A 16,968-nucleotide genomic window follows, 5' to 3' on the forward strand; every position below is an offset into this window, starting at 1 on the left:
CTAGAATGTCACATAGTTGGACACATACAGTCTGTAGCCCTTCAAACTGGCTTCCTTCGCATGATACCAATAGGCGTTTACTGTTCCTCCATGTCTTTTCATGGCTGAGAGCTCATTTCGTTTCAGTGCTGAGTGATAGTCCATTTCTGGATGTACCTGTGTTTCTCCACTCACCTACTGAAGGACGTGTGGTTGCTTCCAAGTTTTGCCAATTCTGAATATGCCACTGTAATCATGCATGTGCAGGTTTTCTTGTGGACATAGTTTCAACTCCTTTGGCTCAGTACCAAGCCGCGGGATTCCTGGATCACAGGGTCAGAGTGTTTTGTAAGGAACCGCCAGCTACCTCCCGAGGTGGCTGCCCCGCTTTGAATTCCCACCAGCCCCGCACGAGAGTTCCTGTTGCTGCACATGGTCGCCTGCAGCTGATGTCACTGTTCTGGATTTGGGACGTTTTAATTACGTGTATAGTGGTGATGTACTCTTTACAATAATTTATAAGTTGTGGATTAAAAAACCAAAATTCACCATCTTCACCAGTCAGTGTACAGCTCAGGGGAGCTAATGTCGTCACAGTGTTGGGCAGCGGACCTCCACGATTTTCCATCTGGCAAAGCAGAAGCCCTGGACCCATAAACAGCCCGGAGGCGGGCCCAGCCCCGCTACCCCTCCCGCCCTGGGGATCCTGGGCGGGGCCTCCTGCGCCCCCCAGCGGCCGCCTGCAGAAGAGCGGACAGCCGCGCTACGGGGACCTCAACTCGCGCCGGGCCAGTCCGCACCCCGAGTCAGGTGAGCAAGACAGGCCCCCGAGGCTAAAACAAACTGGGCACAGGTTCCACACGTTCTGTCCCCAGGAAGTAGCGGGAATTGGGAGGTTTGTACCGCGGGAGCTGCCAAGCCACGGGGAGACGGGCAAGGCGAGCAAAATGTCACCAACTTTGCCCGCGGACTCGCTGGGTGCTGCCGCTCCCTACCTGCTTTCTAGAGCTCTCACCGAGGGATTTGCTCCTTCTCGCGTTGGGGGCCCCACGGCCGGGTCTTCCTGCCTGGGGGACACAGGGCCGGGCCCTTCTGCTCCGCCACCTTGCTGACGTCACCCTGGACTCAATCTCAGGTCGCACAGGACCCCTGTGCAGGTGACCGCCATCTGTGACATGCGTGGTGGGCGCGGGGAGGCGGGGGGCTCTCACGCCTCTTGCCCCAGCAGCTTCACCAGAGCAGAAGCCAGGCAAGAATGGACAGAGTGTGTTTCTAAAATAATAAATCTCAGTGACGTGCTGGCCGGTACAGTTTATGCCCAAACAGTGTAGAACAGGAGCTCTGAGCGATTTGAGATGGGCCCCTAATGCTGCTCTGTGACTTTGACGTCATGTGGTGGCCCCTGAGATTCCTTCAAGCCTTGGGGACCACAAAGCCACCTGCCTCATAGAGCTGTGGGGAGGACACTCCGAGTGAACAACTGCCTGGCATGCGAATGCCTGATCAACAGAAGCTGCAGTTGTGCAATGATGGCAGAGGCCACAGGCCTCATGACTGCAGGTTTTCCTCGTGGCTGCCAGTCCTGTAAGTGGCACCTGAATGACAAGCATGTCTGTCACTGCTCTTCATATGTCCATTAGGGTGACTGCTTGGAGAGGGCATGACATCCAAAACAAAGGGTAGATAAAGACAATTTATTGAGGGAACTGTGTGACACACACTCGGACCATCCTGCCCGCCTTGCTGACACCACCTGGCTCTCAGACAGTATGTCCCACTGGGACAGGAACATTCACCTCAGGCCAGAAGAGAGACCCGCAGGGGGATCCGAGACGTCCCCAGGTGCCCGTGGTCTTTCCCTCCTGGTCTGTGGAGTGGCCTCTAAACTATCTCCCTGCCTCCTGGAGGCCCAGGGACCCCGGTTCCCCACAATCCAGTCCTCAGCCTGGCTTGTAGCCCTAGTCTCAAGCTGCCTCCTTCCCACTGCCACTTCCCCCCTGCCCAGGACTTTGCAGTAGTGCTTTGGACCCGCTGTGAGGTCACCTTGGCCAGCAGTGAGTGCCAGGCCAGCCAAAGTCCTCGATGAAGTCAACCCACAAATACCTGCGCCAACCGGGGGTGAATGTCCTCTCAAAGCAGTCCCCACACCCCTGGCCTGGCATGTTGGCTCTCTGACTTCCCACTCCTCCTTGTTCACGAGCACCTGGGAGCCGGGTTCACCTTCAACCTCCCACCTTGCTGTGAGTGCCCAGCCCAGCGCCCAGCGCCTGGGACATCCAGCATGGGCCGAACAATTCCAAGCCCTGGCCATGCAGATGAGGCAGAGCCCAGCTGGACCCCAGCAGGCTACACCTAGGGGTCTGGGCGAGCGCCTGGCAGGAGAGGGGGATGAGGGAATTCAGGAAGGGAAGAGAGAGCGTTCACTCAGCAAGCAGGATTTGCAGACATTAAAAACCAATACCCAGAGGATGTCTTCTTGTTCGGGAATGAAGGAGAGAACTGGATGAACATGGGGCCCTGCTTCAGCCTGGGGAGAGCACCTCCAAGACCCAGGGCTACTCCAGTAGTTTCCAGAATGAGAGCTTGCCTCACATCTGCCTGGGATGGGTGAGGGGGCCCCACCCAACCCAGGAAATGCCCCTTTTCCACCCTCTGGGCTCCTGCCCCTTTGCATTTCAGTGGGCCTATGCCTCAGAATCCCCATCAGTCTCACTGATTTCAAAACTCCAGTCCCACCACTTTTATTGTTGAAGAAGGAGGCTGAAGCCAGCAGACAGTGGCGTTACATGGTCACCGTCTGCTTGGAGGAGACGAGAGGCTGAGTAAGGGAGGGCCTGGTAGCCACAATGCCAGCCTGGCGGTGGTCCGTTCTGGCGTGAGGTGGTCCTGAGGTTTGCATCTATCCTTGAGGGAACACAGAATCAGGGTGGGAAGGGGTGGAGCTGCAGCCAGAGGGGACCTGGCTCCCGAGGGAAGAAGGCCTGAGGCCTGCAAAGGGAGAGGCCTGAGAACCCAGTCCTGTGGTCCTCAGCAGCCCTGTGAGGGTGTCAGATTACATCATCCCCACCTGGTTTCCATCCCCTGGTCTTCCAGAAAGAGTTTGAGCAGCTGATGTTCAAGGACAAAGGCGATGAGGAGGAGGAAGCAGGCCCACTCCTGAGGGGACAGTCACAACCTATGCTAAGCCACCTAGACCCCTGAGCTTACTGACAGCTCCGTCAACAAGGAAAGTGCCCACCCCACATTTCTCTGAGTCAGGAAAGTGGACACAGGCACGAAAGAGATTCATCACCTGGGTGGTCACGGAGCTAGGAGAGTGAAGGACCAGTTTATAACTTAGGAAAGGAAGGGATCCTCGGACCATCCAACAGGCTTGTCAGGGAGACCAGGGAGCTCTGAAAACAACGCTGTCTCCCCACCCCAAGATTCAACCGAGCCACGGCCACGACAAGGCCGAAACGCGGGGCGCTGGGCCAGCAGCCAGGCTGGGTCCTCAGCATCACTGCCAGCAGCCTGGAGGCGAGGGTGGGGGTCACAGCCAGGTAACCACGGGCCCACTGAGAACTAGGACACTTGGTGCTGGGTGTGCATGTGTTGTGTGGGTGTGTAAATGTGTGCGTGTGAGTGTGTGTCAATATGTAAGAAGAACATGGGAAGTGTCTGTGATGTGTGAGTACTTTGTGTGTTGAGTGCACTAGTGTGAAGTGAGGGGACACCCAGACTTCATGCCCGCCACCCCGTTGTCCTCTGATCACTGTGCCCTCCCTATAATGCCACGCAAGGGCCAGTGACAAGCCTGGGAGGTGAAGGACACTCAGGAGGAGGCAGGTGACGTGGGAAGGCAGGGACGTGTTCTGAGGACAAGGCTCTGACCACACTGAGTGAGCCTAATGTGAGTGGGTGGCAGGATCAAGTCCAAAGACCCCTCGTTCTTCCTCGGAGCCTGTACAGAGCTGGGGAGTCAGGTGGGGGTGGACTTCTTGTCTCCACATCCCTACCCTAGGACAGCACCTGGTGAGGACAGGATTGACAGGACTTCTGTGGCCACCCCTGGAACGACCTTCCCTGGGCCCTCCCTATGACCTCTGACAGCATGTCACCCTGACAGATTGGCTCAGCGCAGAGGGGAAAGGCCAGTCTCAGCTCCCTTTGTAAACAAGGCCCAGGCTGGTCAAGCTCGCAGCTGCCTTCCCGGTCCTAGGTGCCTGGTGTGGTGAGAGGTGCCAGTGCGCCCAGAGGAGTCCAGTGGGCACTGAGGCAGCCATGACACTGCTGACATGGGATTCTCTGGTCTCCGTGGCCCTTCCCGGGGCCATCTTCCTGCTCCTGGTGGACCTCATGCACCGGCGCATACGCTGGGCTGCCAGCTACCCACCGGGCCCCATGCCTGTGCCTGGGCTGGGCAACCTGCTGCAGATGGACTTCCAGAACATGGTTTTCAGCATTAACCAGGTGAGGAAGGTTGTGGGGTGGACCCCACCTGGCGGCAGACAGTGGGTAGGGGCTGAAGCCAGAGACTGGAACAAGAGAAGAGCCCAGAAGAGGAGACAGGTGGGAGAGGCTTCCTGAGGGAGGGCATTAGGGCCCGGCCTGAAGAACTGTTCCGAGTTTTGCAAAGGTCACAGAGGGAAAGGCCTGGAGAGGGGGTGGGACTTGGCAGCACTTTTGGAATCCAGGTGAAAGTGTGAGCTGCACTCCCTTCTGTTTACATCAGGAGGAAAGGTCTTGAAAATCGGGGAGTCGAGTCCAGTCACGAGCCTCTTTTAAATTAGGAAAGGGAGGCTGAGAGAGGTAGTGACTGGGTTCACACCTTTTCTCGCTGTGGGTCTTCCGGCCTCAGTGCTCACCTCTATGAACCTCAGTTTCTTCACCTGTAAAATGGGATGCTCACTTGGCCTACTGACAATTTGGGTGACGTTTGCAAAATCATAGCTGGGTGGTCTGATCCAACGTGTGGTCTGACGATGGAAGATGTGACCCACAGGGTCACAAGGCTAGATAAAGTACTTGTACCCTTAGCTGCTGATGGCCCAGGCGTCCCCCAGGGCTAGGGCCAGGAGTTTGGGGCGGGCTTCACCAACAGCCCCGACACTCCGCCTGCAGCTGCGGCGCCGTTTCGGGGACGTTTTCAGCCTGCAGATAGCCTGGACGCCCGTGGTCGTCATCAATGGGCTGGCGGCCGTGCAAGAGGCACTGGTGAACCAAAGTGAGGACACATCGGACCGGCCACCTATGCCCGTCTATGAGCACCTGGGGTTCGGACCGCGCTCAGAAGGCAAGTGGACGAGGGGGGGACTGACTGCGGCCCGGCAGGAACTTGAGACCCGACAGGACCAAACGGAGGCAGGGTCGTGGTCGTCCGTTGCACGGAAGACTCAGCAAATTTGAAGGAGCAGGTGGAAAGGAAGATTGGGCCAAGGGTGGGGAAGAAGGATATGGGGGGGGGGGATCTTACCGAGAGAGGGAGGACCAGGGTCACAGCGAACTGTAAGGAGTTGCCAGGGTGGGCGGGAATGAGGAGGATGAAGTCAGTGTGGGAAGGGCAGTGGGAGGGCAGGAACGTCCCCAAATGGGGGAGGGGTCAGGGAGGGTAGAGCTGAAAGTGGGGTCAAGACCTGCCCTCAGCAGGCTGTGAGCTCGCGAGCAGTGTGGGTGGACACAATGCGACCTGTCCCCACCTGGAAGGTGTGTCAAAATCGGCAGGATTTGGTGGGGTGGAGGACGACTTACTGTGGGCGGAGCCGGGAGCGTGGCCTGCCACTAAAGGGGTGAGAGTGTGAGGAGGGAAGGGCGGAACCTATACTGAAATGGGCGGGGCTTGAGGGCGGGGGACGGGGCCGGGCCCGACTCCGATAGAGGGGGACTGGAGAGCCCGCGCGCAACGTGGACGGACAGAGGCGGGGCCAGGCCACAAGCGAGCCACGCCCTCTTCTCCTAACGCAGGGGTGATCCTCGCGCGATACGGGAAAGCGTGGCGCGAGCAGCGACGCTTCTCCGTGTCCACCCTGCGCAACCTCGGCCTGGGGAAGAAGTCACTGGAGAAGTGGGTGACCGAAGAAGCCACCTACCTCTGTGCCGCCTTCGCTGACCAGGCCGGTGAGTTACTGGGGCTGAGAGGCAGGAGTCAGGATTGGGGAGGCTGAGAAAGGAGATGGAGGCGACCCCGCCCCCATCTGCAACGTCCTCTCCCAGGAAACCCCTTCATCCCCAATGCCCTCCTGAATAAAGCGGTGAGCAACGTGATCGCCTCCCTAATCTATGGGTTCCGTTTCGAGTACAAGGACCCGCGCATCCTCAAGCTCTTTGACCTAATGGACGATGCAGTGAAGGAGGAATCGGGATTCCTGTACCAGGTGGGGGAGTGAGGCGACAAGGGGCCCTGCTGGGCGAGCCCCTTGAAGTCAGAACTCCTCCCTGCAATGGGCCTCTCTGAAAAGAATGTATATAGAGGGGCCTCCGACGAACGGCTTTCCAGGAGAGACCACTGCAAGAGGAAAGGCCTGGAGGTGGGGAGAGTGCAGACAGAGAAATGGGAGAGAAGGGCCAGGGTCTGCCGGCCCCAGGACAGGGATAAAGAACCTGTGCCTCTTTAATTGGAAGCCATCGAAACCTTGAGGTGGAGATTTTAGGTTTAACCTTCTGGCAGCCCAGGCAGGGCCACTTAGGGAGGAACCAGGTCAATGGTGACAACACCCTGGAGGTGCCTGGGACCTGACTGGTCAAGGAAAACACCTGAGCACAGAAGGACGACCCGGGGCCCCACATCTGTGGCCTGCACAGGTGCTGAACGTGTTCCCTGTAGTCCTGCACATCCCCGGAGTGGCCGATAAGGTCTTCCCAGGGCAGAAGGGCTTCATGGCCCTGGTGGATGAGCTGCTCGCGGAGCACAAGACGACCCGGGACCCCGCCGAGCCACCCCGAGACCTGGCTGATGCCTACCTGGATGAGGTGGAGAAGGTGAGGGGCGGCTGCAGGGACGAGGCTGGGGTTTGTGGGTTGAGGGCCCCTTGAGGTGAGCCCGGGCAAGGTGGGGCGGGCCCGTGTATCTTCCAGTGGTCAGGTACCCAGGATGTCAGGTGCAGACTGGGATGAGAGGCCAATTGGGGGCTTCCTCCCTCTGCCCTGAGCCCACCCTCTCTGCATGGCCCAGGCTAAGGGGAACCCCGAGAGCAGCTTCAGTGATGCAAACCTGCGCATGGTGGTGGCTGACCTATTTGCTGCTGGAATGGTGACCACATCGACCACACTGAACTGGGCCCTTCTGCTCATGATCCTGCACCCGGATGTGCAGCGTGAGCCCAGCCTGTGGGCCGGGCGGGATGGCTGAGGGAGGAAAGGGTCAGCCTGGGGCGCCTGAGCTTGGTTTTGCTACAAGCAGTTCTGAGCAGAGGCTGGGCCCCGGCTCTGAGGTCCCAGTACCTTCTCCTCCACGTTTGTGGCACTGCCCTTCACAGGAGTCAGGAGGAGGTCAGAGCGCAGCCCTTGGGTCTGACTGCTCCTGGGATGCTTGTCTGTCCAGGCCGTGTCCAGCAAGAGATCGATGAGGTTATAGGGCAGGTACGGCGACCAGAGATGGCGGACCAGGCCCGCATGCACTTCACCATGGCTGTGGTCCATGAGGTGCAGCGTTTTGCAGACATCATCCCGCTGGGTTTGCCCCACATGACATCCCGTGACATTGAAGTGCAGGGCTTCCGCATCCCCAAGGTAAGCCTGTGGCCCTCATTGCCCAGCCCAATACCATCTGCCATCTGTTGCCCCAACATGGCCACTGCCAGGTGGGACCAGGGCTGGACCCCAAGCCCCCCATCTTCGTTTCCACAGGCACTGGCTGTCCCAGCCTGGGAGGGTGTAGGGCTGAGCGCAGAGGCAGAGCCGGCCCTGTCCATTCAGAGTCCCCAGTCGGGTGGAGAAGACAAACTAAGATGTGCCACAGCGTGTTGGAGGAGCCCGTGCACGCACTTGGCTGCCATGGGGAGGAAGGGGGCGGGGACATGTGTGTACCAGGCAGTGTGTGTGTGAGCCCATGTGTGCTTGTGGCTGGGGCCTCGGCATCCGCCATCCCAGACCCCACCATGTCAGGCATCTCCTGCCAGGGGACGACACTTTTCTTCAACCTGTCGTCGGTGCTGAAGGACGAGTCCGTCTGGAAGAAGCCCTTCCGCTTCCACCCGGAGCATTTCCTGGATGCCCAGGGCCACTTTGTCAAGCATTCAGCCTTCATGCCCTTCTCAGCAGGTGCCTGTGGGGTGCTCGGGTCACTGTACCCTCCTGAGGGTGTCTCGGGGGGGTTGGAGCCCAGGCCCAGTCTCACCGAGCACCCCCATACCCACTGACAGGCCGCCGCTCATGCCTTGGGGAGCCCCTGGCGCGCATGGAGCTGTTCCTCTTCTTCACCTGCCTCCTGCAGCGCTTCAGCCTCTCAGTGCCTGCTGGGCAGCCCCGCCCCAGTGACCATGGCGGCTCTGAATTCCTGGTGACTCCGTCTCCCTACCAGCTCTGTGCTGTGCCCCGCTAGGGGGTGACACCAAGCCCCCAGCCCTCCCTTCTCAGGCCCTGATGTCCAATAAACCAGTCTGTTGGCTCCAGCCTTGCTTCTGAGTCCCACTCAGGTCTCTTCCCGCCCCTGGCAGTGCTGGGGCCTCAGCAGCCTCCCCAGGGCCAGCCCCACCTACCCCTGCCTTATCCATCCTTACCTGCCATTTGACCCCACTTAAGAAATGGGTATACTCAGGCTCAGGAAGTGACAGCTTAGCCCCTACTCACCCATGAACCCCCAACACTAGTTACTTGGCTTGGAGACAAAATCTACACAGAGGTCCTGCCTCCTGCTGGGCGGAGCCAGACTAGGCTGCTAAGAGCTATCAGTCAGGCCCTGGTGGGGATGGGAGGGGCCTCACTCCGCCTGGATGCCCACATCTCAGGCCCGCCGCCACCCACCTTTCACCACAGCCAGCAGCTCCGCCATTCCATCAAGTCTGCTCCCCACTCCATCTATGGCACCCCAAAAGGTGGTAACTCAGGGAGGCTGGGACCCATGTGACCATGTGGTGGCCACAGGAGGAGGAGGACACATGGGGAACTTGGAGGAGGCCTCTAGAAAGCACAAGCAGGCATGCCCTGTGGGTCCTTTGCTGGAAGGAACCTTTCCCCAGGGCCCAGGTACCCACTGCTGCTGGAGGAGCAGGTCCGCATTGATACCAGGTTCCTCCAGCCCAAGCGGGGCCACCTGTAGTCCTGCCAAGGGAAGGAAGCAGGAGGCAGGGTGGCTCCTTCCAGAAGTTCGGGGCACCTGGCTACCGCGACGTCTCCCATCCCCAGGGCAGGAGGGTCTGAGAGGGTCACAGAGACTCACGAGGGAGGCAATCCTCCTACAGCAGGCTCATGTCTGCTGTCTTACCAGAAGGATACACAGCAATCTCCTCGGGCCTTTTTATCTCCCTGGGAAGAAGAAGAGACAAAGGGGATGAGACAGGTCCTACGAATCGCAGGTGGGAGACTGAGGCCTCACTTCACAGGACGTCGGGAGGGCAGGCCTCGGACCCACTGTGCTGATGCCATGTTTGCTCCTCTCAGCTCCCAAGAGCTGTTGCTGCACTGGGATGGCAGTCTGGCCCCGTCACCTTGGGGTCCTCCAGCCGACCCCGCTCTCCTTCTCCATGGGCTCCCCACCCTGCTGTGCTCTGGGGCACCTCATAGGACCCACGTGGAGACCGTCCGGTTGAGGCACCAGGCTTCCTTACCTCCCAGCCGAGGGTCCCTGTCACCTTCTCTTCAGCCACTTCCTTCCCAGCAGCAGTGGTGCTGGCTCCTTCCTCCCCTGGGGAGCTCACCTCCCCCTCATCCTGAGAAAGGACATCGGGCTCCTTGGGCCTAGTACCCCTCAGTCCTCCTGTCGCCTTGGGGGTCATGGCCTGCCAGGAGGGATAAGTGGGCATAATATGGCCTCATCCCTCCCCGTTCTCCACACGGGGTGTGTACAGTTCTTCGTTTTCTTCCAGGGAAGTCCTTCCCTTCTCAGCTCGAGCTGTGGTAGGGTTGCGAGTTTCCTGGAGGGGGCCCTGCCACTATCCCTGGGACTTCCTGCCACGAGCGGGGCATCCCTGGCTGTCACGGAGCTCTGACAGGAGAGACCCCAGCCCCGGACCTTTCCAGGGAAGACCTCACTTACCCCGGAGGCTTCCTTCTTCCCACTCTTGACTCTGCGTCTCCACAGAAGGAAACTCAGCTATGACTGATGGGGTGGGCTTCCTGCACGGCCCAGCCTCTCACTGTGTCTACCAAGGGTGCCCCTGACAGACACCCCACTTCAGGGAAAGAAGGGTCCCCAGCTCTTACCCACCTGAGTAATCACAGGGTAGCACTTATCCATTGGCCCCCACACTGGCCATAAGGTGTCCCCTTGGGTCTGTATGACAAGGAGAGAGAGGAGGTGGGAGGGAAGGCTGTGGTGACATCTAAGGACTCAGCTGCACACTGGTCCACTGTTAATGCCTGCACCTCAGACACCTAAAGACTACCAGGGATGTGAGGAAAACTTCAAAGAAATGGTAACTGATGTCTTTAGAGTGATAAAGCTTTGCATTCGTGAAACAAGGATAGGCTCTAAAATAGGACTGTTCAAACATCAACCTTTAAATCCTTTTTTTTCCCCCTTTTCTCCACCTTCCCACCTTCCACTCGGGTTGAAGCTGTTGTTTCTCCATGTAGTGGTGTAGGACACAGCTCCCTGGCCCATTCTGGTATTATGAGCCTTGAGCTCCAGACATCCCCCCGCCCCCTGTTCCCCACTCCCCACCCCCGACCCCTACTGAGGCAGGCAGTCCTCTGCTCACAGCAGCTCACTGCAGCCCAGCTCCAGGGAAAGCTATTGTTCACAATCTTAGTTGTAGAGGGAGCAGCTCACTGGCCCCTGTGGGAATCGAACCAATGACCTCGGCCTTAGGAGCACGGCACTCCAACCACCTGAGCCACTGGGCCCAACCCCTAAATCTTGAAAAACAAAAATAGGATACGATAATGAGAATGAAAAATTCAATCAAAGTATAGAAGATAAAATTGAAAAAAATATTTCCCAGAAAAACAGAAAAGACTTCAAGAGCACCAAGAGCTAAATCATAAATCCTTCTGAAAGAGGACACACAGGCAACAGACTGGGTGGCGTGGAGAGATACTAAGTAAATACATTCTTTTTTCATCAAGACAATGTCCCAAAGATGAGGGACAGAAGTTTGCGGAAGAGAAGGGATCACCAAGTGTCCATGAGAATGGATGGAAAAGATCCACCTCAGGTTATGTCATCAATAAATATCCGAACAATGAGGACCATGAGACGAACCTATAAACTTTTAGATGCGAGGAAAAAAGTCTCTTTTAGGAATTAAATTTCATCAGAGTTTTAAATACCAACATTTGAAGTTAGAAGCCAGTGAGGAGCTTTAGGATCTGTGAGAAAATGATTTCTAGTCTAGATTCTATACCTGGCCAGACTTAGTCAAGTACGATTTGATCAATGATGCTTTTAGAGAAAACATCTTGTCAAGAGGGGGGAATCAGGTTTTCTAGTCTCAGGTTTTCCAGTGTCCAGCTTTTTTTTTTTTTTTTTTTAAGATTTTATTGGGGAAGGGGAACAGGACTGTATTGGGGAACACTGTGTACTTCCAGGCCTTTTTTCCAAGTCAAGTTGTTGTCCTTTCAGTCTTCGTTGTGGAGGGCATCGTTCAGCTTCAAGTTGTCCTTTCAGTCTTAGTTGTGGAGGGCGCAGCTCAGCTCCAGGTCTAGTTGCCATTTCTAGTTGCAGGGGGCACAGCCCACCATCCTGTGCGGGAGTCGAACCGGCAACCTTGTGGTTGAGAGCCCACTGGCCCATGTGGGAATCGAAACGGCAGCCTTCAGAGTTAGGAGCATGGAGCTCTAACCACCTGAGCCACCGGCCGGCCCCCCAGTGTCCAGCTTTTTGTCCCTCGATGTTGGAAGGGCCCCTCTGGGTGTCATTTCTTACATCATGGGGAAGAGTGCATGGATTGGGAAACAACTGGTGTCCAATGTCGACCTGCATCAGAAGCAGAGTTTAAATAGATCAAAGTTAAAGATAGAATTAGAATATAGCAACCTAGCTTATATGGCAGGCATCGACCAGGGACTCAGTTCCTTAGAGGTCACCTGTTTTAAATCGTAACAGTTTTAGTTTCAGGTCACCAGACTGTGTGCTTTTCCAGTCAGGGTTTGGTGTCTTCTTCAGGTGTGACATATGTATCTGAGAGTCTACCCCCTGCAGCACGGGAGTTAGTCAGCAGTACCTGGTAAGGGCCCTTCCAGCGTGGCTGGAGGGAATCCTTGTTGAGGTATCTTTTCCAATAAACAAAATCTCCAGGTTGTAAGGCATGAATTTTTAGATGTCACCACCCCTGAAGGGTATGGTAAAATGACTGTTTGACTAAACCATGACTCTTGTCCATAGAGTCAAGTAAGCCTTTATAATACTCAAGTATGTCTCCTTTCACCAGCTGTGGGTCAAGAGAGGCAGGGGCCAGATGCACAGGGCGTCCTGTGATTATCTGAAAAGGTGAGAGAGAGCTTATGAGTCCCAAAAGGAGTAGATGAGATTTAAAAGGACTATGGGCAATGCTTTTGGCCAAGGTATTTGAAGAGTTTCTGTAAATTTTACCATGTCTTAATAACACCATTAGTGCTTTCAACCAATCCTGAAGATTGAGGATGGTAAGCGCAGTGAAAATGTTGTAGGAGCGGCGAAGCACAGACTTGCTTCAGCACCTGAACTGTGAAATGGGTTCCTCGGTCACTGTGGAGCTCAAGAGGAGTTTCCCATGTAGGAAGAATCTTTTCGAACAGTATTTTGGCCACTGCAGATACATTTGCGTGTCTGCAAGGGAAAGCCTCAGTCCAGTGAGGAAACATACATATCATGACTAGAATATATTTGTATCCATAAGATGGGGAAGCTGTATGAAGTCTAGTTGCCAGACCTCAAATGGTCCACTTGGCAATTTAAAATGTCCAGGGGCAGTGTGAACAGGTTTCCCTGAGTTATACTTAGGACAGGTGGGACACCTGAGGTCGGCACTTTCGCAGCCTTATTAATATTTTCCCATCACTAGTGGTGCATGAAGGCTACCATTTCGTCAGCTGACCAATGGTTCAATGCAAGTACAGTGGTTAAAAGTGGGGATTTCAAACTTTCTGGTAGGACTGGGTTGTTATTTGGTCCAAACCAGAGTCTCTTTTGCTTATGAAACCAACAATTGTTGGATTTCCAGTTATGTTTTTCTTCTTTAGAAGCTGATTGTTGGGCTTCTCTGACCAGTTTTTCTAAGTTATCAGCTGGAGAAGCTTCTCTCTGGATCATGAGAGACCTGACTGCTGCTGTCTTTAGGGGCAGCACTTTTAGCAGAAATGTCAGCCAGGAGATTCCCTTTGGCTTCCAGGGAGTCAAGTTTAGAATGACCCAGAATCTTAGTAATACTGAGGCATCAGGTAGAAGTACAGCATTCAATAATTTCTGTACCTATGGACCATTCTTAATTTTATCTGCATTGGAGGTAAGGAAACCACGTTTCCGTAGCATTCCAAAGTCATGGGTCACCCCAATGGCATCTCTGCTGTCAGCATAAATGCTGATAGCTTTACCCTTTGCAAAAATGTGAGCTTGACTGAGGCATTTAATTCAGTCTGCTGCGTTGAAGTGGCCTCTGGCAAGGGTGCCGTGTCCGATGTCTTCAGAAGTAGTCAAAACAGCATAACCAGCACGGCACTCACCAGTGTCGTTTTTTAAGTACGAACCATCGGCAAACTGTGAGAAATCAGCTTTCCCCAAAGAAGTTTTTCTTCAAATCGTCAAGAGGAGTCAGGAGGTGAATCGCTAATGTTAGGCAGCCAGGAGGGGCTTCCTCAGCCTCATAAGAAATCCAGCGTGACACTTCTCTAAGAAGTCTCTGCCCAAAAAATGGGTGGGGGCAGGAGAATTAAGCGAAAACAATGTTAGTGTTCGTCTCTAAAGGACCCAGACAAAAGGGAATAGGTTCAGATGCGCAAACCTGTTTCTCCAACATGATTTAGGGGAAGGACTGGGGAAAAAAAACCTCCTGTCATTCCTCAGAGGCCCTTCACCGGGAATCAGGAAGGCCTGAAAGAGCCTGGTTAGTTGGCAGACAGCGTCTTGTATGCTTCAATTTACAGCAATCCCTTTTCCAATGTCCTTGCTCCTTGCAGTAGTTCCAAAGAGTTGTAGTTGTTTGACCTCCCACAGGGTCTCCCATTTGCTATGGCTGAAAGTCAAAAGTCTTGGTGATCTTGTTTTTAGGCGGCTCATCTCGGGTACTAGCAAGCTCCTTAGCAAAATGTACCAAGTCTAAGGTAGTTATAGTTCCCCATCCTATCCTGAATCTCCTAACCAGGAGGGACAGGTTTTTATTTAGCCCTTTTACAAACAAAGAATTAAAAACTGTGCATGTGTAGCCAGCATCCGAAGAAAGACCTGAATTGTCCTTAAAAACGACCTGGAATCTTTCATAATAGTCAATAACAGATTTGTCAGGCTTTTGTGAGCAATCCTGAATTTTGCTCCATCGACAGCCTTTGCAAAGGCCTCGGGAATTGCTGGATGTAGTTTCCTAGCAAGTTCCCTGGCTTCCTCCCAATAATCGGAGGTTTGCTTTTCCAAATTCCTTTCAGGACATTCCCATCGGCAATTCTCATCCAATGTCTGGCTTGGACTTCACCAACCAACATATTAATTAGCTGATGGTAAATCAGAAAATCCAGGCCGATAAGTTTGAATAGTAATACCATATTCCTTAGCAAACTTATTAGAATCCTTAATTACTGTAAGAAATTCCTCCACTAAAGCTCATAACCCAGTGTTAGTCTAGGGAATGTAGGAGACGTGGGGTTGACCAGGATCCACAGAGGGTTTCATCTTAAATGGAAAAGTACTGATAGGTTCTGAGGAAGAAGAGAGGGAAGATTCAGGAGAAGATGGCACCAGGGGTCTGAGTTGAAGGCCGCGGAGGTGGCAAAGGGGAACAAGACGGCGTTGGAGGTGGAGTTTGAGACCAAAGAGCAGTGGGGGAAGGGCAAGGCAGTGTAGAGCAGGGAGGACATGAGGTTGCAGGTGCCATTTTGTTTCTTTTTACATTTTTAAGTCTCCGTTAGCTTTGAGCCTTTACTTCATTAAAAGGTAACTTTAGATTCACAGTCTCGATCGGAGGCCTTCGTATACCACCCCAAATAGGCATTTCATTCCTCTTTCCTAGTTTCAGTGCTGTTACTACACAATCTAACTTTCAGAAATTCAAGCTTGGGAATATCGAAAGTTCCCCAAAGAGGCCTCTGATACTTACAATTATCCATAGTCAGATCTGCCCCTTTAGTTAAATACGTGCACGAAAATTCCTCAGAGGTTTCAAACATATATTCAGCCGGTGTCCCAGGAGGGACAGTTTTAGAAGGCTTAGACATCAGAGATCCCCTTTCTTTTTTAAACAAACTGCACCCAAAACAATTTATTACTCGAAACACCTACAGGTCCTTCAGCTCACCTCACTCTGGACCAGCCTGCTCATGTGAACCAGACCGAAGGCTGAAAGCCAGTTCCAGAAAAATAACCAACTTTTCAGGAGTTAAGTTATAGGCTGAGCTGCCACTGTGTCGAAATCTTTCACAACTCGAGCAAACAGAGTCTTCAGCTCTCCCCACTCTCACTCTCTGGAACCGTCTGATTTCTGCGGACCCGACCCAAGGCTGAAAGCCAGTTCCAGGCAAATAACCAACTCTCAAGGAATTCAGCTACCAGCTGGGCTGGGAGGCACTCTGTTAACTTTCTCAGTGAGACAGCACGATCAAATACCGGCTAAAACTGACCAATTGCAGTAGAAATACCTCTTATCCCCGGGGTTAGGGGTGGGAGGGAAATGAGGTGAAGGCCAATTTTCTTCTCAAAGGACAGCCTTCTTTCTGAAGAAATCAAACCAACGTGCCAGTGCCACGACTACACAGACAAAGAAATAAGCCTTAAAGCCTTCACACACACAGCAACAAACAACAGCAATAAAAAAAATTAAAATAATTCCCCAATAAAGCCTGGAGAGTGCCGGACTCAAAATCCGACTCAGACCAAAGAGAGAAACTCACCCGATACTTCTAAGCCAGGGAACGAAAGTCGAGCCTAAACAGCTCGGTTAGGTGCCATAACTTCGCTCACCAATCACAAGAAGCCCTCTTATGGATCTACACTGGGCGTCAAGAATGTCAACTGGCCAAATAATTCTCCAGATAATCCACCAAAAGAAAACAGTTGATTCGGAAAAAGAAAAAGACCAGAACCAAGGAAAGCATGCACATTCGTGGGCTGGTCTTGCCCACTGGCCCCCCCACCTGGGACGAAGGAGGAGCCCAATAGGGCCCCCCCTTTATGGGCATCCCTCCCTTAGAAGTTACCATAGAGTTCAACAGGAAGTCAAGACTGGAGTGTTAACAAGGGGCCCAGCTACATCCATAGTCCTCCTAGCTCTATGGGTAAGCATCTTAAGATGCCAGTTCACTTTTAACAGAATTAAGACCTTTTCAGACATGTAATGTCATAAGGCCACCCCTCAGGAAGCAACTGGGGGGTGCGTTTCAGCAAAACGAATGATGTAACATGGGCTCCCAACATGAAAGAAGTGAAGCGCTCCCCAGGATGCGATGGGGAAGGGAGGTCCCAGGACAGCTGAGCAGCTGGCCTCAAGGACATCTTGTCCAGATGGAAGCAGGAGGATGAGGGCTCCAGGAGACAAGTCTCCATGAAAATGATCACACTGATAAATCTCCTAATTTATCTAAATGTATTGCAAGGAGATTTATATTTGAGAGCTTGAGTGAATTAATTATAGGAACACAGAAACTAAAATTAAAAAAAAAGCAAAATTTAAATTATACACAAAGAATAATAATCATAGTACACTACATGACTCAGCTAGGAATATAATTTAC

At 53.7% G+C, this 16,968-nt stretch overlaps 1 protein-coding gene across 4 annotated transcripts; it reads left to right on the plus strand.

The window, feature by feature from the left end:
• Positions 1-693: 693 nt before the first annotated feature.
• LOC117029426 (cytochrome P450 2D17-like) lies at positions 694-8,589 on the plus strand. Of its 4 annotated transcripts, none has more exons than XM_033118699.1 (10): positions 694-789; positions 4,175-4,431; positions 5,083-5,254; positions 5,923-6,075; positions 6,172-6,332; positions 6,760-6,936; positions 7,130-7,271; positions 7,499-7,686; positions 8,076-8,217; positions 8,319-8,589. In XM_033118699.1, exons 2-10 carry the CDS (start codon positions 4,243-4,245, stop codon positions 8,495-8,497), a joined length of 1,503 nt encoding a protein of 500 aa, XP_032974590.1. In that variant the 5' UTR covers positions 694-789; positions 4,175-4,242; the 3' UTR covers positions 8,498-8,589. The 4 variants fall into 4 exon arrangements, with proteins under 4 accessions (XP_032974590.1, XP_032974592.1, XP_032974594.1 ...); XM_033118701.1 differs by having other exon boundaries at positions 697-789; positions 4,181-4,431; XM_033118703.1 differs by lacking the exons at positions 8,076-8,217; positions 8,319-8,589 and adding an exon at positions 7,804-8,045 and having other exon boundaries at positions 773-789; positions 3,983-4,431.
• The last annotated feature ends 8,379 nt before the right edge of the window (positions 8,590-16,968 follow it).

Source organism: Rhinolophus ferrumequinum, chromosome 10, assembly GCF_004115265.2.
Source record: "Rhinolophus ferrumequinum isolate MPI-CBG mRhiFer1 chromosome 10, mRhiFer1_v1.p, whole genome shotgun sequence".
Taxonomy (NCBI): Eukaryota; Metazoa; Chordata; class Mammalia; order Chiroptera; family Rhinolophidae; genus Rhinolophus; species Rhinolophus ferrumequinum.